At 41.8% G+C, this 23,377-nt stretch overlaps 1 protein-coding gene across 1 annotated transcript; it reads right to left on the reverse strand.

Moving 5' to 3' along the window:
- Nucleotides 1–252: 252 nt before the first annotated feature.
- Nucleotides 253–22,609, reverse strand: rmp24 (ribonuclease MRP subunit p24). Its single transcript, XM_030064409.1, has 5 exons — nt 22,273–22,609; nt 16,791–16,813; nt 15,803–16,023; nt 1,922–2,115; nt 253–1,580 (listed from the first exon to the last, which is right to left on the reverse strand). The coding sequence occupies exons 1-5, from the start codon at nt 22,377–22,379 to the stop codon at nt 1,418–1,420; spliced, it is 708 nt and encodes a 235-aa protein (XP_029920269.1). The 5' UTR covers nt 22,380–22,609; the 3' UTR covers nt 253–1,417.
- Between the last annotated feature and the right edge of the window lie 768 nt (nt 22,610–23,377).

Consider the following 23,377-nt stretch of genomic DNA (forward strand, 5'->3'; position numbering starts at 1 on the left):
GAGACACTGAGAACAGTTACTAAGGCAAGATTTTTTTTTTTTCCAATATTAAAGGAATGGTGGGTAAGGCAATTTAAAGTAATAGAGAATGCTATTATTTTTCTATAATTACCAAGCTGGATGCACTGCATATTTTATGTCTGTATTACCCTCTGTGTCCTATCTGTGAGATTCACTTCATTTTGCAGTATAAACACAAAAAGCACTCATTTCACAAGCTCACAAGCTCTCAAGAGGAAATAGTAATCAGTGTATGTAACACAGACTTAAAAGTGTTTATTTCATAGATGGAATACAAATGCGAGGTATTTCAGGATTTCGGTACAAACATTTAAAATGACTGATGCACTGAACAGCTAATAGAAAACAGTAGACTGGGATAACCAAGCAATAAAAAAATGCATTAGGTACTGTATTTAAATCCCTGCTCTTTAACAAAAATACAAACAGTGTAGCTTTTCAAAAGTACAAAGCAAATAAAACAAAGTTATAAGAAACTTGAATGTTTGGACAATATGGATTGTCACTAAGCCTTTTTGTACAGTTTCTAGGCAGAGGTGCCAGTGTAAACAACAATTGCTGAGTCCTATACTAGATACTATCATGACACTCTCAAATATTGTTACTGGTGACTGTGCACCATTTCAAAATAATTTATAAACAAATAGAAAACAAATGCATCATAGTGGTCATAACAGTTGTGTAACATACACCACAGATTTGTTACACAACAGTCACAAATGAGTTTTGTTTAGTCGCTGACATCATATAAGTAGGAAAAATTTAAACTGACGCATCTCCATTGCGGAGAGGGCCAGAAAAAGAAATGAAATAATTTCAAATACAAAAGTTTAACATCAACTAACATGAATATTAAACAGTCATATTTATTGTTTGCCATATAAATGAAATTTGATACCCCTGAAAAAAAAAACTGGCATGGTTTGATTACGACTGAGCTTTCCATGCCACAAACTCCAACATACAAGAAAGCTGAGCGTCCCTATGATGTTTCTGTCACTGGACAGGTGCCGAAGAATTCCTCAAACATTCCTCTATTAGGAAGCATCCCCCAGAGTTTAGGAGGTCGGAAGAGGCCTGTTTGAAATTAGAAAGAAAAGCATTCTCCTCCATTTGGCTCAGCAGAAGACGCGTTAGCCCTGATTAACAGTTAAAATAACCAGCCCACCACTCCCTGTTGTTGCATCCGGATTCCGGGAATGCCATTTCAAAGACCAAACAGCCAGGCAACAGCTGTGTTGGTAGGCAGACTATAACCCTTTCCACACCAATAAGGGAAACAAAGCTAATCTCCCGAGTTTCCCCTTAGCTTTTGGTGTAAATGGGTTTCAACATGGGTCTGACCCCTTGTTTGAAAAGAGTCTGCACATGAAGAGAAGGCGTATTGGGCAGATACTCAGAGTGAGGAGAGGAAATCTTTCAAGCCCCCTTTCTTGCTGCCCTGGTTGTCCTCTCTTATGAGTATCTTGCTGAGGCGCTGGACGACCCAGTTCTTCGCTTTAGATGGAGTCTTGGAGGAAGATGAGCCAGATCCTGGGGTGTTAGATGAGCTGGACTTGCTGAAAGAGAGAGAGAGAGAGAGAAAGAGAGACAGAGAGATGGATGGATGGGCAGAGACAGAGAGGGCAATGGTGAGGGAGGACAGAAACAGAAACAGAGAGGGGAATGCAGGATGAAAATATAGTAACTTGGGATTTTTCTGGTGGGCAGGAAAACTGAAAGGGTGCTGTCAGCAGCTGGACCATATTATATGGCTTCCTACACTTCTTTCATGTTCTTTCAAATTCCTGCCTTCATGTTAGAAACATTGTGCTATCCAGTATCTTTCTTACCTATGAAGTGTAGCAGAGGAAGCATCTGTTAGAAAAAACCTTAATACCAGGAAGCTTAACTAACATACCTGGGTGTATTACAGGGTGTCTTCTCTTTGCCAGCAGACTTGGGGGTAGTCGTACTGGCTCTGTTGGCTCCCTGTGGGGTCTTGCGTTTGCCAGTGCTCCCTGGTGTGCTGTGGGTCTTTGAAAAGGTAGCTATAACATCCCTGTTCGCCCCTTTGTGCCTGGATGTCTTATTGCAAGTGTGACAGGTGGCCATCTGGGATAAGGAAAAGAAAAGAAAGATTCATTAATATTGCATGGCCCGTTTGTATATTCTTCTCATACACAATGAGATTTTTGTGGTGAAAGGATACAAACTCTCCCCATAGACATTTCATTCCCCTCAAATTTTAATAAACACAAAAATGCTGAAGATTTCCTGAAAGGTCCCTGAAAGGTCCTTGAAAGTTGAACAACAGTATCTCTCCGTCTGTTTGTTCTGAGGACATAATACAAACTCGTGCTTTTTAAAGAAACATTCCATCAGAGGAAACAAAACATCAGAACAAGTCTGTGTCATACTTGCTATTTTTGATTAAACCCACCAAAACAAGCCCAGCTGTCTAAAGCCTGTCCCTGTCTGGGACACACACACGCCTGATGTGGCCTAGTCTGAACATGCCCATCGATTGTGGTGACAAAATGGCCCTGGGGAGAGAAGAGTGCAAGGCTAGCTGTGGTTGTGGCAGGCAAGGGGGATGTAATGAGAAGGGTCCATATGCCCCGCGTGACGCAGGCGCGCCTGACGCCTCACCGATGATCTCTTGCCATCTCACAGCTGAGGAAGAGTTCACAACGCGGTTTGGAGGGCAACTATTTGACAGGGGGATGGTTAACATAACATTTCCTACTGGGCCTGCCAAGAAACAACCCCTTGATTAACTTTCCTTTAAAATGTTTGCATTCACATGAAATTATCGGAATTAGCTGAACTTGGATAGGAAGCATGGCCTTTAGCCTATCAGAGGGCAAGGCGGGGCTGTTGCCATGCAGTTTCACCTATTCAGGGTGAGGATGCCACAGGAGGTGTCCGAAAAAACTTTCAGTGGACCCCTATGAACATTTTTCAACTAATGCTGGCTTTGGTCCTTTTAGTTCAGTATTCTCTTTACTGTGCCTCATGATCAAAGCAAAAAATATAATCTAGTAACACAGGTTATATGCAGCATACAAACCTACCACTCAGCTGTAAAAAACTATGTTTAGAGACCTTACCATAAGCAACGCATGCCATTCCCTGCCAAGTGTTAGGACATGCTACTGCCATTTCCAAAGGGTCTCATGATTTAAGACAACAATTGGCATCCAGGACTCCTCCCTACCACTTTCTTGTGCCCTGCTGACAGGGAGAACGATTATAGATAGGAAAACTGGATGCCCATCATAAGGTGAACTTGAGCTATCATATATTTGTAAAGGCATCAATCAACAATTGATGAGAACCTATTCAAGAGCACAAACAAAATAGATGTTATGACACTGCATCACTGGGCTTGAAAAAAAAACTTGTAAACAACATTACTGCAGCACTCAGTATGCATCAACATTCCTCCCAGCCTTCAGTAACTAAATCCCATCAAAAAGCACGTCATCCAGAGTTGCACAAGGGCAAAACTGGGCAGAGCCGACCACCAGTGCAAAGGTCAATGAGTGTGATCCAAGCCGCTGACAGCCCCAAATGCTGATGAGATGGAAAACTCACCGACACGAAGGTAGCCATGTTGGACTCTGACAGGTGTCTGTTGGCAAGAGTTTGGTTTCGATGCAGGAAGACCCAGTCCCTCTCTGTGAGTGTGTCAAAGTGTTTACTACACATCCCCTGGGTGTCCTGCTTTATATAGACTGGGCTCAGCAAATGACCCACCCATCACTGAATAGGGGCGTGGCTCATAGATGGACTGACCAATGAGCTGTGAGAGGCTTTGACTCAGTGTGTTGGACTGTCAGCACTGTGCTGCAGCCTTGTCAGTGGAGCCACTTTTAAATGAGGCCTCATCTACGCACATCCATGTCTGTGGACAACATTTCCCGTACAGGACAGTAAAGTCTGAACTTGAACTAAGCATATCTACAGAGGATCAACTTCTAGGGCGAAAACTCCAACCAGGCTATTGTTATCATAAAAAACAATCTGGCTATTTGATGAGTCACATATGTTACAGGAAGCAATCAATGCAAGCTAACAGTAAGATCTTAGACCTATAGCCTTTGTCAAACTACTACTACTGAAACTATAGCACAGTTATGATTACATCAATTTTTATCATAAACTAAACCATATCCAAATAAGAGAATGTATTAAGGAAAAAAATCAAAAACTTTCGTAGTCTGACAACTAAGGCTGAACAATATGGTAAAAAAAAAAATAAATAAAAAAAATCATATTGTGATTAATTTGACAGTGTGGTATGAGTAACAATTTTAGTCGGAATAATACATTTTGCATTCTAATTTCATTTTCATTGAAAAAGCTGTTAAAATGATATTGGTGTGATTTGTGCTGGGGTCTGCATCAAACAAAAATGTTTTCTTATATCTGGAAAATACAGTTTGTAGGCCTGGGCATCTCTGAGCCGCCGAACGTCCTGTTCTAGAGGGAAGCCGCACACTCACGACTCAGATGCAAAAGTATTTCTTCTTTAGATAACATCAAGGCTTCGGCACACATTTCTTTCTTCATGTGCATGTTAAGCTTAATAATATATGGCACATGAGTGTCTTATCTTAAAGCTCCATGTTTTGTTCTTGAGTTAACGGGTTTAAAAGAAGATGTCTAACAACAGGCAGACAGTCATACAGATGACATAATGTCTATCCTGCGCTATGTACCTTTGTGGTGGGCCATTAAAACAACTTCTTCTCAACTCCTAAAAAGGCAGGCTCCCATTCCAGCAGATGAAGCATATATCTAGATGGGAGCAGGACAGAACACGCAACCATAAAAGCCTCCCCATCAAACTCATTATCTCCTCTCTACTCGAAATAAGTGGGACTCCTCTAAACTTAGCAACTTTCAAGCCTATTGCGATTACAATCGCTCTACTAAAGGAAGCTCCAAGCAGATATGGTGATAATGATGATACACATGGAACAGAGCAGTTGGATACACGCTGAGGGATAAAGATGGCTATAGATTACAGGGCTGTTAAAAGCAGAGGGTATAAAACTAATCACCCGCGAATGCACTGTCTGCAGGCTTTTCTTTGTATCATCGCCTAAAAAAGTAATGATACTGAGATGATGCTACACAAGCGATGATGATGTTACCACTTTCAGGCTCAAGTCGGTTTCAGCTAATGACCTTGAACAAGACATTGCATCCCTACCAGCTCTGACCTCTGACCTTGATATCTGGGGTTTCGTCTTTTGAAATCACAATCAAAAGGGGAAAATATATCTGCACAACAGATTCAAGCCAGCAAATTGTACTGCAACATTTCTACCAAAAAACTGTCAATTAGATGAGTGCTTCACTATTCTTTTAATAATTACCAGTGCTACGTTTTGTAAGCATTGTAACGGCATATTTTAAAGGATTTAATATGTATAGAAGCTATAGATGCCTATTGATTACTAAGAATTCAAGACATTTTCATGCTAGGGTTTTTTTTTTTCTGAGAAACTAGCAAAACTAGCAAAGTCAGTGGAACATGGAAATATTACTTTCCAAGTCATATTCAGGTCATTACACATAGTTGCACAGCTCTGTCAACAGCAGAGACAAAAAAAAAAAAAAAAAAAAAAAAAAAAAATACACAGCGCTGTTTCAAAGGACCTGCATGTCCTGTAAATGAACCCCAGACTTTCACCAGCATCACCACAACAGGAATGGTAAACTGAATATTTCCTGACAGCCCACATCTGCACATCGAGACATATTTTTGTATATCTGACAAGCACTCTGTCTATGTGATTATATGATCTGATGATAATGGACACTTACACATCTGCCATAAAACAAAACAAACAAACAAACAAACAAAAACACAACCGTTACAGATGAGTATCAAAATATTTTTTGTAATACTATATCTATGCTCAAGCCCAATTTAATGATGCATACTGTCTTTGTACCTCATTTTCATGATATTATGACATCTGCATATTTGTTATTCACAGAATTTTATTAGTGTGTCCAGGTGTTTTGCAGTAAGTTGTATTTTAAGCTCTGCTCATTGCAATGTATCATGATTAAAATCATATTGTGGCCCATGTATCGAGATAAATACTGTATTCTGAGGTGCTTGTCAATACTCAGCGCTGTTCTGCACACCTTGCATATACACTGCAAAGTCATATTCCCATATTCATCTACATTCATATATCCCTCCTCTCAACATATTTTCTTTGTTATAATTACTAGTCTCATTATATTTCATACCTTCTGTTTGCTCCATTTTTAATTATAGCCTAGCCACAGCTATATCCTATTATTTGCTGCAGCAATGACCTGATTTCCTCCTGAGGATTATTAAACTTTCATCTGATCTAATCTAAACAGGATGCTGGTGCCAAACGGCCAAACAAAACCTCAGATGTCAAAACATCAAGAGTGTCCTACGAGCTGGCTAGATGAGTGATAAGCTTCTAAAAATGCCAAACCTCCCTGTTAACACATTGTTTGTTCACTCATCACAAATGGCACTGTAACCTCAAATGGCAGAAAGCGAAGCGATCGGGGTAGGGGATGTTTGGGTAACAGCCTAGTTTTGAGCAGTTTGAGCTTAGGCAAGTATCCAATTCCTGGCAAAAACAAACAACTTAGCAAAACATGAGTGTGTGGCTCATAGTGGAGTGGACCAAATAGACAGACAGCAGACTACAGATGAATGTTTACAGCCAGAATGACCTCATACTATTCCCCTCCTGTCCTCTAGTCACCACAGTCACCTGCTATCATCGCCTGGCCTGCACTGGAGCCCTGAAATGTTAGACTCTAAGAAGCCTTTACCCAGTGATGATGAAGGTGTGTGTGTGTGTGTGTGTGTGCATGAGTATGTGTATGTGTGCATAAATGCCCACGTGAGTATTAGATGACTGCGCAAGAGCATATGAGCTTACTAATTTTTCCTTCCTGTAGGAATAGCCTGACACTAATTCACTGTCGGACTAAATACAAGAATACACTGTCGTCGACTCCGAAACAGCTCACTGACATGTTCACTGCATGGTGACAAGAAACTATGATAGCTGAAATTAAGTCCAACCCACTCACGTGTGCCAGTTTAATTTACGCTAATCCCATGACATGTAGCATATGCACTGGAGGGAGACACGTGACCCGTTGGCACTAAGATATTTAAGTTGGTACGCTCATCTTGGGCAGCTGATCCTGGCAAAGGTACAGTGGCCAGTCAAACATATGGCAAAGACAACACACATAATCTTGGAGTTTGGGGGTGGGAGGGGGGCAAGACTGGAAATAACCGCCTACATTCAGCTGGTTGAATGAGGACACTCAGCAAATAAAATGCATATAAATCAGACATCACCTTTCACCTGTGTATAAATCAGGGCTGAACAATTAATCAAAATATTATAAAATGAAAACTATAAATCATAATCAATATACATTAAGACCCCAGAAAAAGTCACATCATCATAATATTAGCAGCTCTTTTTTTCCAGTGCAAATGAAAATTGTGATGCAAAATTTGGCATTTAAACTAAAATTGGCAATCATGTTGCAATTGTAATATCTGTCAAAACAGCTACAATATGATTTTTTTAACTGTATCATTCAGCCCTAGTATTATACATCATTAAATTGAGTCAACTTGAGTCAAACTGAGTCAAGCTTCTATGTATGGATTCTAACCTACACTGCACACATGCTTCTCCCATGTGTTTAGCAGACACATGCTCCTCCACATACAGAGACACACTCAATTGTAATCCCATATACATCTCCCACAGCTGTTTGAGTCTGACCATAATGCACAGGGCAGGGAATGTCAGCACCTGCTGTTTGGGTTCGAAATCATAACATGACACAAAAAAAATGGCATGCATACATGCACACACACACCACACTGTCAGGGCTTATTAAATTGTCTTAAGATAGAACAGACCTCTCTGTTTATTCCTGTCTTGTCGGTGTGAGTGAGGAGGTGAACAGGGGCATCACTCAAATGTGAATGTTATGAAATCTGAGGAAGGCGTTTTGAGACCAGTCACCTTTTTTTCTGTGAAATGTGACTTTAGGTGGGCTATTGCTCTAGGTCAGTGAGCGCAAGCCCAATTCTGAATACACAAGAGTAATAACAATAATGTAAAGTCTCCAAAAGAGTGAGTTTCAAAAAGGTGAGAGATGTCATACTGTAGATTTTACAGCGAGTGTCCTGTAGCTGAAGTTGTCCTGTTGACCTGGTGTAACCTTAAAGTGTCAGAGATGAGAAAGGGGGTTCATGTTTACTTCAGTCCTGAGAGTTAAACACTACTGGGCTTGCCCGAAGAGCAAGCCTGACCTTGATTAACATGCAAATCCCTCCCTCTGGTGACTGGGACCAGTCAAGTTTTTAAGTCACACCTCAGTGTGTATACATATTTTTGACAGAAAAATAAATTTCTTGACGCATACAAGCAGCTTCCTTTACACATATACTACAATCAGACATTCGCACTGCAAAAACTCAAAATCTTACCAAGATTATTTGTCTAATTTCAAGTCAAAAATGTCTTATTCCTAGTCAAAATATCTCATTACACTTAAAATAAGACATGATCACCTCAGAAGTAACTTGTTTTTAGACAATTGTCTCTTGTTTCATTGGCAACATTTGTTTCTTGTTTCTAGCTAATTTTTACTTATTTCAAGTGAATTTTCACTTTTTCCACTGGCAAATTTTGCCAATGAAACAAGCAAATTTTCACTTGTTTCAAGTGAATTTTCACTTGAAAGAAGCGAAAATTGTCTAAAAACAATTCACTTCTGAGGTGATCATGTCTTATTTTAAGTGTAATGAGATATTTTGACTTGAAATAAGACATTTTTGACTTGAAATAAGACAAATAATCTTGGTAAGATTTTGCGTTTTTGCAGTGCATGTGAACATATAACTACGTTTATACAAACATGCACCAATACACTTTCATGTATGTGTGCAGGGATATGCATGCCCTTATTTTACTGATTAAGCACTAGTAGTTGAACTCCAAATACAACTGGACTGATAAATCAAGCCAGTATATTTGTTGCAACAAGTGCCATGTGGCTATAGGCTCAGGTTACTTGCATATATAACACCAGCCTTTGTGAATGAAACATTGCATGCAAAATGCGACACACACAACTCCCACCCCGACACAAACATAAATCAATTCTGCAGATGGAACGTTTACCTTCTATTAATAGCATCTGCTCTATAAATAGCTCTCTCTCTCTGCTGCCCTAGGCCAGCTTGGGTTGGTTAATATGACCTTGGGAGTATGGCTGCCACCCACTGAGAGGGAAATCAGAGGAGACAGAGAGAGAGAGAGAGAGAGAGAGAGAGAGAGAGAGAGAGAGAGAGAGAGAGAGAGAGAGAGAGAGAGAGAGAGAGAGAGAGAGAGAGAGAGAGAGAGAGAGAGAGAGAGAGAGAGAGAGAGAGAGAGAGAGAGAGAGAGAGAGAGAGAGAGAGAGAGAGAGAGCGAGCATATAGGAGCAAGGCTCAAATTTTGATTGTGTGACAGTTTTTAATCATGTCTGTGTGTGTGTGCAGTGCACTTAGAGGCATACACATCTGTGAACACTGTGTGTGACAGCCATTTGAGAACACATCAATACAATATAATGCAATAAGACCAGAAGCGGAAAAGTGGCTGGGCAATCGATATGAGGCAAGCAGTGCAAACTGTCCTATAACCGTAGCTTGGTTGGTGCAGTCAGCCACTTAGTCACACTGGCCCTCGGGATGGCTGCCTGGTAAACACCAGGAGTCACACACACTCTAAACGCTTGAATGCTGAGCTGCTACACGTTACGATGTCACAAAAATGTACTATCTAACAACTCTCTTTTCCTTGCTCTACAGGCGATAGCACTATTGCCAGAGTCCCATTATATCCTGCATGATAACACCAAAAGTGGGAAACCTACACAACATCCATCCCAGTCAGATCAAACACTGCAGTAAATGATCATGTCAAATGATCAATAATAGGATTTTAACTGATAATTGACACAGGGCCATAAAAAAGAAGAATTAACCCAGCCAGCCAGACAAGTGTGCCTAATGCTTGATGTTCTGAATAATCTGTCATATTAAAGTAATATATGGGCTCTTATGAATGCCTCACGGTCACACTATTCAGTTTATGACAGCTCATTAAGAAAAATGATTGCATATCTATTTCAGATACAAGATATATTTTGAGAAATCTTCCTTCTTGAAATCCTCGGGTCTCGTTCTGTAGAAATCTAGGCAGAGTAAAAACTAAAGGATTATCTACACCATGCTCCAACAATATGGATTTAAAAAACACAGAAACTGGTTGCTGCTTAGTTTCATAGACTATTTTTAGTTTATGCAATTTCAAAATGCCCCCATAAAATAAATTAAAAAGGTGCTGGCTGCACATACAGAGACAAACAAAATAGCTCTTTGACAATATGGATTTACTAGAACACCCACAAATACATGTCTGGAAAGGGATAATGCTTGCATTTCAATTCACAAAATGCATTTGACCCATAAACACACCTGGAGGGGCCAGATGTGCTTTAGAGTACAGCTGCACTGAGCAACGGTGAGGTTTTGAAGTTTGTGCATAAACAAGAGCTGAGAGACAGATCTAGATTTAGAGCTCATCTATGAACATCATAAAAGGTGACTAATGTGATACAGCAGAGATTAGCACATGCACAGCATGTGGCAACAGGTATGTGATGAATGCCATCAATGTGTGTGTGTGTGTGTGTGTTGACAAAATCTGACATGGGAGCAATATAAACGTGAAAGTGAGGATCCAAAAAACTGAGCAGCGGCGGCTTCCAGGCCATGAAAACAAACTAACAGTAGCAACTGCCCAGTTGAAGTGTAGACTTCTAATGACGGTGTGGAAACAAATGAAGTGTCACACGGAGACTAACAATGAGATGACGCCCTAGCATCAAGTTCTCTACGTGGGGTTTTGTATGTGTAAGTGTGCGTTACTCTGTTCACTGAGGATGTCAGTCATTACCCCAGCTGGCAGAGGCTTGCCATGACCGCTGCTCCCGTATGTGCATGTATTTGTAGACATGTTTAAAATACTTCACCACACATTCCCTGCTTAATCCTGACACACGTGAGGTGAGTCTCGGCCTCTTCCACTTGTCATCTTGTCGCTCCCATGGTGTCAAAACCCTCTGTGCTACTTTTCCTGTTCCCAAGGAGGAGGAGGAGAAAAAGCAGCAGCCAGACATGTGCCTCTCGTTTCCTGTCATCTCCTCAAGAAGAAGATACTCTGGTTACACTAGTCCAGTAAAGAATATGATGGAGGGATGTGGTGACGAGATGGACATGAGTGGTAGAGGAGGGGGAGGAAAGATGAGGATAATGGATTCGGGGGGAGGGGAGGGAGTCAGGTAGATGAGTTGAGGTAAAACACAAGAGAAAGCAGAGGAATAGGAGATGAGAGGCGGTCAGCGGTCGGTGAGGTCAAGGAGAGATGGAGAAATCACAAGAGACAGCGCTCATACTTCAATAAGAAGTGGCTCTTCTGGGAAAAAAGTCAGGGGGACTCTGCATCATTTGCTTAGACAGCTCAATTTGCTGCCTTTGGCATTTCTTCCAGTCTCAGAACAACTGATGTTTTCAGAGGATGGCGACATCACAAACTGCCATTCACATTTATTAAACCTGCCCATCCACTTGTCACGGACAAATGGTCATTCTGCTTTTAAACTGCACCTATTTCCCTGCTGAGGGAGACAAATATGCGGTGCCAAATTAAAAAATGTGCAGACTTCTCATAAATTCACCCCACACAGAAAAACTGATGGACAAGGAAGAGAGTGAACTGTGTACTTTCCCTTCAGACAAACAGCTCTGCTGGGAAGTGTAAATCTAGCTTCAAGGAGGGAAAGCAGAAGCAAAGAAGGGAGTGCTCCATCTCTCGCTCCATTTAGGGTTGCTACCTCTCTACTGTGGCTTCAAACCAACTTATTTCCATACTCATTGCTAAATAGGAGCCCCACAGCATGCATAAACACACCTGATTTAACAGTACCCCAAGACGCCACATCACACAGACAGAGCTGCAGGGCAAGCATACACTCATGTTCCAACATACACCCGAATGACAACACATGGATATATGTTGTTGGAGGGAAATTTACAGCCTAGAACATAAATATTCTACGGTGCATGCTGTATGTGTCTGTGTGTTTATATGTATGCACTGGTCATGTGGATCTGCCTGACATTTCTATGACTGTATTTTATTATACTTGGGTACTTTCCCAAAGTTAACCACCTGAACATTCCATGGCTGTGGTGTAAAAAACCAATATAGATAATAACACATACTAGGCAGTATGGGCTAAGGTGAATCAAGTGCATGACATCTTCTTGGAGGGTAAACGTTCCACTCATAAAAATCTGTACAGACCTCATGAATGTGACCGGGTCTGGTGCTAAATGCTTTGACTAATCTAATCATGACATTCAAAAAGAGACACAGTCATGAACGCTTACGCCTCTATAGACCAGCCAACAGCATTCATTATGCAAAGCAAGAGAGCTGCTGGGCTGAGCCATATGTCTGCACCAAGCAGACATACATCCACATGCAAATGCACATTTATTCCAATCCTGCTGCAGTGCATAGGTTTTGCAAAATGACTCTTTTTTTTTCATTTAGTTTTTTTGGGTCTACTATTTATGTCACTCGATTGGTCAGTCAGTCGGTCAAGAGTAGCATATCTCACAATCTATTTGGTGGGTTGACATGAAATTTGGTGACAACATTCGCGTTGACAAGAGGATGAAACCTGTCAACTTTGGCAACCCTTTGACCTTTCCTCCTGTGCCACCCGGCAGGGCATCTGTGTCCGCAATAACACGCTTGTTAAAACACAAACTTTACAATGTAAAATGGATTACCTGCTATCCAGGGCACCCCGGTTGCTCACCCTGTAGAGCACATACTAAGTAATACTAAGGCTAAGCCGCAGTGGTCTGGGTTCAGATCCGGCCCAGACATTTTGCTGCATGTTATGCCCTCTCTCTGTCCTGTCTCTCCCCACTGTTACTGTCTACTGAAGCAGAAATACCCCAAAATAATCTTATAAAAACTACCTGCTATCCTGGCAAACAGAGATACCCTAATAAAAAGTTATGAATGTGACAATAAAGTTTTTGAGGGATTATTTCTCAGTTCCAAATTCTTATTCTTCTTGTGAGTGTCATGTGATTGACAGTAAGCAGAACGTAATGTATTGCAGTACTCATTATCTGCCATGGGTAATTTTCAAATCAGGGAAAGTTGTTTCTCAGATTGTACAACAATGAATGGCAGTGAACAGCTTCTTGTGCTGACAAGAGAACAAGCCATACAGATCTCCAACTATCCTGTCTGTGGGCAGATGCCTGATAGACACAAACTTTAAAAAAGACCAATATTATCCTTTAACCTTGCTGCTCGTTCTCATATCACCCTAACTATAGACCCACAGTTCTATGTTTCAAGAGGAGAAGAGTGAACACTAATCTCTTCATCCAGGCTCTCGTGAGCAGCACTACTCCCTGTCAGGTGTTGATATACCCTGGTCATCAGCATGGAGCCAGGGAAGGAAAGCAAGATAGGGAAGCAGTCTGCATTCTTCCTCTTATTTCTCTGCTAAGCCACTCTGCATTTTAAAGGTATCACTTGGCTATCACCCCTCCATGTATGTCTCATGTATGTGGCTTGATCTGTCGCCCCTTTAAAACTCTAGTATATGACAGGCAAGTGACCTTGAAAAGAGGATAAAAATAACCTTGGAGGGCATTCTTAGGATGTGTATTAGTTTACTAGAAAGTCACATGATTGATAAGTGTCAGCGTTCTCCATCTGAGACAAAAAATTGTTGACAAATGAGAGGAGGCTGGTTGACCGGGTTTCTGGCAAGTGAGGGACCTTTCTGTGTACAGCACATCAACACAGTTATGTTCAACTACATGATGTATGGGGTATGAGTTACACACAAGAGTCATATAGTGACTTTACACACTGGAAGTGTAGCTGAACATATGTAAACAGAGTGACAAAACCCGAAAGAATTACAAATGATGATGACAGACTGACTCATTTGGTGTGTTGTGTATTTTTATGGCTCCAGGATTCATTACAGTTGTTGAATGTATGTCTCCAATGCCACGTTTTAGTGAGCTCCCTTCTAAAATTCTCTCTGACATCACACCATGCAGCAAGAAAGAAAGAGAGGTGTACTAAAGAGTCTATTAGCAGTGTTCATTATCAAATTCTACAATTATTCCTTGGCATCAGGATACATTTTTGCAGAATATCTTTTGTTGAATGCCCCTGGTCTCATTTGATCTACTTACCTGTATCGCTTGAGGCTAGTTTTAGAAAATTATAGCCATCACAGGTGGTTTATGTAAATTAAGAAACTTAAGATTAGGTTAAGTATTCCCCCAACGGTAACTGACTTAATCACTTGCAGAAAAAGCATAGCTTTAAACACTGGATGGGCTGGAAAAAATCATTTTCATGTTTCTTCCCAAAACCTTCAGGATTTACATAAATTTCCAAATAAATATCCCAGACCTAGTAATATAATTATCAATTTTTATGGTATTTTTCTGGCTTTTCAAGACTGCAGCAACCGGTCATGGTGCAAATTTATTTTTTTTTTCTCCACATAGTATGATGTTGTAAATTCTTCAGGGGGATCTGAAGAGGGATGAACCCCAATCAGTTTCTCTTCCTGTGGGATCAAAACGACTTCCCTATCAGAGCCTAGATCTGACCTTCACCACTGTCCACAGATGGATGACAGGAAACTGTACAGCTACTGCATACTAAATTAAGATATGAGATTGCAATTTTTTACCCTCCCAATCCATCCCTTGCCCTCTCTTAGTCACCCATTCTTATCCATAATCCTCCCCCTCTCTTGCTATCATTTCATCTATTTTCCTGTTTCACCCACCTCTGAGCTCTGTTTCTCTCACTCCCGTATGTCATTTCTTCCCCCTCTTTTCCATCTCTCCATTTCTGCCTCCCTCTTTGCCCTCAGAGTCAATGGATATATAGTGGAGAGTGGGTTCAGAGTGCCTCATGAGGGGAATACCTGCATACTAAATGAACTCAGCCAGTTTTTAATGAGGCGGCAGCACTTCCACTAGAGTTGCTCTTCATTAGGCTGATGTCGGATTGCCGCAGGGGCTCGTCAATGGTTCTTTCCTTTTACTGCTCTCTGATGCAGGGGGAAAATGACCTTATTGCCACCCGCTCCACCACCAGTTTCCTCATCTAAATGGTCTTATCAGTGAAGTAGGTGGAGACCGGCCAAAATAAGCCTTCATTTTGTCCCTGCCTGGTGCCATCCATTAAGAGGACCGAGGAAAGCACCATAATAGCAGTGTAAAGGGCTGCGGGAGGGAACGGGTTGAGTGTTGACAAAGCAGTGGCCACATTAGTACTCGCACATAGTTTAGCTTAATGGAAGGCACTGGAAAGGCTGTAACGACGTGTGGAGCGCCATAATGAAGCCTAGGCTTTCAGAGGAAAGAATGCAAATGACTTCATAGATCTAAATATCAACAAGGGCTTCAAAAAACACATAAAATGACAGTGTAAGGCCTCTAATGCCATGACAAATAAGAATAAGGCAATACTTGTTGGACTGGAATATTATGCGAGGGAAATACGATGCAGTAAAGTATAATATAGTATGATGTAACATTAATTCAGGCCTGTGTGTCCTGTCTTCTCACCAGTACAGATGAGGAGTTTTGGAAGCGTCGCAGCAGCTCCTTCTGTGCCAGGCTCAGTCGTTTGCCCCGGGCCTTCCGAAGCAGGATGCTCTGTACTCGCGCTGATGGGCGCTGCTTGGGCCGTAGCCGCACCCGGTGATTATTGGGCTGAAACCACTGATAACAGAATGGACACACCAAGACCTGCTGCAGCAGATGGTAGGATTTCATCTTGAAAGATGCTGAGGAGAGGAGAGGAGAGGAATATACTAGTGTGTGGTCATACACACTTTCTCTAAATATTTAAAAGTGCTTCTTTTTAAAAGTGAGAAATTGAGTTAAACAAGGTTTGTGTGTGTGTGTGTGTGTGTTTGAGGAGGAAAATAAAAGGTATACTGACAACTTTCAATTCCACTATCATAATATGTAAAAATCTGAAAAACAAAAACAAATGTCCCTCACGAATGTCTTGCTCACATGAAGCGCCACTAAAACTTGCCTCCAAAATATCATTCATTCCCAAATCATAATTTGTAACACTTTTTTTGAATAACATTATCAGGCTATGACATTTTCACGGTATGTCAAAGTCAGTTTTATGTACCATGTAATGAGGTTCTCTAAATTGGACTCGGAAGACAGACCGTGCCATTCTGGGGAGGACTAGCCTTTGTTATTTGAGCAGCTTTACTAACCAACATAGCTACCTATTGATGTGGCTGGCAGGGATGTGTGTGTATGTGTGTGTGCGTACGTGTTTGATCCCATCAGGCAGTCTGCGAGAGACAGCTGGCTGCCTCTGCGCATTTAGCTGAAGGTTTAGTGAGGTTTATCAACCTTGTGTGACAGGGTCCTACTTCCTACTGCCTTCTGCTCTCTAGATTGTAATGTCAAGTCATTACAATCTAGTCATGACTGCTGAAACAATTCAAAAATGACAGCATAAAAGGGAAAAAAATATTAATACAAGGACTTCGCTTTAATAAGACGTAAATCTCTCTTAACTTACCTTTAACGTTCAGAGGCCCTTGCCTAGAAGGGAAAAAGATGGAGAGTGTATCAGCCTTTTTCTCAAATCAGTCAGTAACTGAGTTTAATATTAAAACCAACCAGAAGAGAAGACATTTTTAGTTCACAGAAATATGAGCATACTGAAGAATACACGGTAACAAATTAATTCCAGTATTTTCATGTATTTTGAACAACACAATTTGCATTACAAGAGCTTATATTGCATTGGAACAAAGAAGCTGCACAGGCTCTGCAAAATAAATCAAATCTAATAAGTGATCAAAACAACTCTAACCAAATAAACAAATTATAGCTGCATCACAGAATTTCATTCATGAAGTCTGTTTCGTAAACTGGCCTGAGAGTCTGAGAGGTAAGAGGTAGAGGTAAAATAAAAGGTAAAATTAAAAGTTAAAAAAACAAACAAACAAACAAACAAAAAAAGCCATTTCCAACAAATTATTTTCCAAGTGCTTTTCTACTTGGGCGGAAAACATCAATCTAGAAAAAAAACAAAAAAACAAAAAAAACACTTTGTCACCCCATTGTGTGTGGTGGAAAACATCCAACCAGAAAAGCAAATAGGTCCCTCCCAAACAATATAGGGCAACTCTGCAAACCATTTGAACAGCCTCATCTCCCCATAGGCCTGCTTCTGTGGCTGCTACTCTGCCTCTAATTTTGGAACACCAGCGATGGGATGTTTGGGCAAACACTTTAACTAAGCCACTGCTAAGTCCCACTAAAATTAGCTCGGGGCTTTAGTCGATGGAGGGAAATTTGTTGTCAGGCAGCACGTGTAGTATGGAGCGACAGGAAGTGGGGTGGGGGGGGCTGTTTAAGAAGGGTGGGTGGGTGACTCTAATCTGGCGCTGACCTGCTTGCAGCTGTGGTGGCGACTGGCAGCAGCGGTTTGCCACCCATTTCCTCCCCTCACTCTCTCAATCCCGCCAAGCGCAGGATAGCCGATTATTGCACTGAATGTAGTTAGACGGTGTGTGCATGTGTGATGCATGTTTGGGTAGAGGGAGATTTGGCCCCATTGAGTCACTGTCCACTGATCTCCCCAATTTTATAATCAGCAACTGGATTAAACTGTCAGATTACAGAGACGCCCTGTCATAAAATTCTGGGAATGAAAGGCCAGCGTGGTGCACTATGACTCTGTGGAGGACTGAGTATGACTCATGGTCCTTGAGCAATTCCGGAGACACAAAACAAATGTCTGACTTTTAACTCTCCATTATTTTTTTGGGGTCAATTTCACCCCATTCAATGTTAAATGCCTCTCAATACATGATTGCTTCATATTTAAAGACGTTTTCTAATTTAACGGGGACAAGTGGGTAAACATAAAATTATCATCATGTTTTCAATGCCCTGTGCACATTTTGTATGCATCAGTGTTTCTTTTGGGGTCTGTTTTAGCTGTATAAAACCTATAAAAAATAGCAACATTTTACACACATTTGCTTGTTTAGTTGTTTTGGATGACACTGAGGAACTATAACATGCCATTTATAACCTTAAAAAGGGTGTGGGTGTTATGTTTTATTTAAAGGGTTACTTAAGTAGCCAAAAAGAAACATAAAAAGGATCTGAGAAATAAACTGAAGTAACAATTTTTATTATAATCATTTTCTGGAGGGTTAAATTGATTAAAAAAAAAAAAAAAAAAGTCTGAATTTGAGAGTAAGAGGAGGGTTAAAATCGCCAACATTTTGGCAACAGAGCATTTATCAGGGTATCACTTCTGTTGGTTGTAAAACTGAGCCTTTCTAATCATCTCCAAATGGTTAAAAAAAAAAAAAAAAACTTTTGTGTTTTCTAATTTTGAAGAGTTTCTGGAGTGTTTCCTTCACCGTTGTTAATCAATAATCATTTAGCCGACTGATGTCAAACTTTTCTGCTGCCAATCCAGCACAAACTCCAGACAAATAAATCCCCATGACTCAGATTTATTTGTTTTTCACTTTGCCTTACTTTCTTGTTGTGAAGCTTTAAACAGACCAGTGCTGGTGTAGAGAAGCAGAATGTTTGGGAATTCAGACTAATTCCCACAAACTGCCTCCCTTTTCCTGATGAGCCATCCCTCAGAGACCGCTCGCCACAATGGCCTCCTCCACTACACTAATCTTATTAACATACTTGTCATGCATCTCCTTTTAAGTGCACACTTAGTTGTGGTGATGAACGCCGAAAATATGGGCCCGCCACACAGCCTGCTGACAACTGGGAGATGCTATCAAGAGCCCTTGAAACTGGATGGATGGAAGAGGAGGGGAGAACATTACTGTATTGGCTGCAATTTGATAATGTAATTAGAGACAGAAATACTGGCTGAGGCAAAGTGCACAAATTAAAAGCATCATGAATACTGAACATTTTATTTGCTGCCATCATGGAATAACATGCCCTGGAGATGCTAATTACTCATATGACTCAGACACAACAGCCAGGCTCAGGTAATAGTGTGCGTGACCTGTGCATGTGTGAGGTCAGGGCACACTCTTCATTCATCTATCCGTCTGTCACCTCTACATGACCGATTGGCAGAGCCAAATCCATCAGCTTGAAGTGACAGGGACAGAGGTCAGCAGGCGCCCCCTGGTCTGGGGCCCACTTTTTTGGGTGGAGATATCAGCTGGCTCCTGCTGAGAGTGGCGGGTAAGTTAGGACAGAGGAGACGGGATGAGGGGGAGTGATGGATAAGGTGAAGGTGAGGGCAAAGAGGAATTGAAAGAGAGTTACCAGCGTGACAGACGAATTTAATCTGTGTTTTAACATGAAAGGGGACGAGATAGTGTCAGAGATCAGCTACGATACAAGATAGGATGAATGAGGAGATGCAGTGGATGGGTAAGTGGATGGAGTCAGTGAAATCAAAGTGCGTCACAGCTCAGATGTCACCAGCAGGGGGGTTAAGTGTCCGCCATACCAGCCACATAACTCTGGTAATGAACTTACAGGAAAACAGGTTCTCTGGTCTGGCAAAGTGAGTCACAATGAGGTGACATCACTTCACCCACAGAGACACCGACGTAAACACAGCTCACAGCTTCATGAATACACTCACGGGGAGAATAACAAACAAACTAGTGTATGCACAGACACAAGTTCACACACACATACACATAAACACAAAGGGAAGATCACGAACACACCATGCGTCAATTTCTAATAAATAATAATAATAAAAAAAAAAACAGTACTGGGGTGATGTATCAGCAAACCAATATATAGTCCTGATACACACACACACGCATGCACGCACACACAGACACAGTCATCATCACCCTAACAGGGGGTGAAGACAGCGGCAGAAGGCAGTAACACAGTCTTCAACAAGTATGTGGGCTAGTGTGTATGAGCAATGACACACAGCAGCACAGCAAAACACTCAAGTGACACCCCCTCCTCTCCCCCCTCTCCCCCAAGAACACACAGAGAGACAGTTGCGGTTCATTAAAACTGAAAAACACCATCAAGACACTGGAGTGGACACACACTGACACTGTGGAGCGCGCCAGCTAATTGTTTGGATGCTGGTGGAAACATTTCTGGCTAGGGTGCCTGTCTATGGTCTGTATCAAAAAACATTTCTCGATAAAAATTGTTTCCTTCCTAGTAAGTCGGCCATAATATGGAAAATCCTTTAGAATTGCTGTGTAGGTTTAACTGGGTAGAGATCTAATTTAGTAGTCTATTAGTCGGTCATGCTGAGCCAGTTTCTTATTCCACAGATCTGATCAACTGGTCGGTTGGGAGGATAACAGCAGCCCCCAGCCAAATGTAAATTTTGGCTGTGCTGATCATTTTCTCTTCTCTAACGGGCATTTTGGCATGAAACCACCCTTCATTTGGATATGCTGCGGCCAATCCAACATTTCGTTTTCTGTCTTGCTTGCTGGACAGCTGGTCTTTCTTAAATGTATTCGACACGTTCCCTATAATCACAGCTCATCATAGCCAGGGAGTCTGGAGAACACATCAGTGCGTTAAAGTAGCAGTGGCCTCACACACATCCGTAAAATGATCCTGCCTGGGGTTTTACTATTAAAACCCATGTTTTCTTTTCCATTTATGATTCTGCCCACAAATTTCCTGGCTCAGGTGAGAGTGAAAACAAGCCGGAGGATTTTGGGATGTGGCCATTGCCCAACTCAAACACGAGCCGTACGAGTCCTCACACACACACACACGCACACGCACGCACGCACGCACACACACACACATGCATGCACGCATATAGAGCAGTTACATGCATTAAACACAGGTAAAAATGTATTCACTTTTAAGAATGCACAGCTTTCAAAATAGTCTCTATATTCAATCACAAAGAGAGAGGAACAATGCAGACACAGATCTGTACACATGGCTGACAAAAATTCATCAATGTCCACACACACGGATACCTAGACACACACACACACGCACATCAACACTTTAGAGGATTTCTCCAGAAATTACATTCAGCTTTCACTGTGCACCTTGTAATAGAGCAACCACCACTGTGTGAAATGCACCACCACAAGAAAGTGGAATCAATTCCTCTTTGGGAAAAAGCAGCAAAACTGCAGCACTGAGCTGTGAATGATGAAGCAAACGAGCGGCTGGCATTAATTACTATTGTGCTGCATTCTGATAGCAATAAGACAGGAGGTTAGGTACAGACAGGCAAGGCTTTCACCCTTTCATACTGAAGAGCTGCGCTGCAGGTGCTCTTCAAACAACCATATAAGGGACAGAAGAGGAGGGAAGAGGCTTATGGCCTGCCTGGCTCTCCAGCCAGAGGATCAGTGGGATTGGCCATGTTTACTCCATTGAGTATTGTCAACACTGGTTTGCTTTTCACACTTGTTTGAAACGTGCTGTGACAGCAGCAAATAAAGATGTTTCTTCCAGTCTGCGTGTGCATAAGGCGTGAGGACAATTGATTTTGCCTGGTGCTCAAACATGACACTTTGACTCGCACTTGACACCTGCACATGACCAGCTCATCTCCAGCTGCAGCAGAGCACAACTGTGAAATGATTTGGCATAAGCACCATAATTGAATGCTTTCAGCCAAATGAAAAACAAAAAGAAAATTAGGGTACTCTCCTGACCGTGCTGACACATTAAAGCAACACTGAGATTTTATGTGTGGCCTTTTTTTTTTTTTTTTTTTCATTTTGGCCCTGGCACTAACACAGTTATAAATCAAAAGTGTGAGCTGTCCTGTGGCTGGCTGAGTACAGAAGATCAGCCAGTTGAAGATCTGTTAATAGTTCACAAGGTAATATCACAGCATCTCCTGTGTGAAATTGCTCTCACACAATTCCCCCGGGGTTATCGCTGTATCGGCTGTGTGTGTGTCAACTGTCAATCACTGGGCAAGCTCCTCCACCTAGCGTCTATACCCTGTCATTACAACAATACAGTGCACAACCAAGACTCGATCACAAAAGTGTAGGAGCAGTGCAGAATATATATCTTACATGAGGAAGCGTGATAACTCCGGGCATCTTTCTTTATACAACAGCGAGGCGTCTATTAAAAAGTCGATATTCTTCTCTTCGTGGTCATCAGTATTCACTTTACGCATCGTGCAAAACGCGAGCGCCGTCGCACTTCCTCGCGCAAACTTCTTCAAAGACGTTACAGCCCCACAGAAATATTGACATGAAAGTCCGGCGAGCGACCACACAAACCACTGGGGCTGCTGGAATCAACAAAAATCAACATCGACAAGTCGAGCGTTAGCCTTCAGTTTCCTGCACTGAACAGCAACCACGCTGCGTCGCGAGAGTCTGACGCTGTTCCTGGTGCCTTGTGGGAAACTGTGGAAATGAGGCGCTTACTGCGGAGCGACTGTAGTTTATGAGGTCAGTCTCGTCTACGGAGCGGCTGTCTAATTTTGTGTCAATGCGTCACTTTTAAAGTAAATCTGATTTGAATGGCTTTTCAAAAGTCCCATTGGAATCAATAGCTCCGATAGGTGCCAATGCACACCGATTAAAAAGTCACGGCACTTAGGTATGTTAATTCCTCACGCAATTATGCATGACTTCATGTTTGACTACGCTTCAGAAATTACTACCATTTACCGCGCGTCTGGGCGACTCTAATGAGCAAACATATTCAAGGTCAGGTCGTTTGATGTCATCATGCCTCTAGTTCTCATTGGACGGAATTAAACTGACTACGAAAGTGGGATATTAACATTCTCATCGTTGTAGTCTGCGCATATGATCTTATGTAGTGTGATGGCTCAGTGTAGGTACTTCCAAAGCAGCTTCTCTTAGCGCAAAGACACACACACGCCCCTCCAGCAGCGTTACCCAGCATCAGACATGGACTCGGGCTATTGCTCAGGTTTATGGTGCAACTCCTCGTGGATACAGTCAAATGATTGCATCGGGTCCAGAAGGGATTGCTGCTGGGAGAGAGAGAGCTACACTGTGAAATTGGATATTTTAGAGCAGCAGCAGCAGCATCAACAGCAGGGAGGTACCTAGTGCGCACGGAGGGGACCCTCTGGGGTGCGGATATCAAAAGAAGCAACCCGGTCTGACACACACCCGGTGGAATAGAGACGTGAGA

This window comes from Myripristis murdjan, chromosome 11 (genome assembly GCF_902150065.1).
Source record: "Myripristis murdjan chromosome 11, fMyrMur1.1, whole genome shotgun sequence".
NCBI classification, from domain to species: domain Eukaryota; kingdom Metazoa; phylum Chordata; class Actinopteri; order Holocentriformes; family Holocentridae; genus Myripristis; species Myripristis murdjan.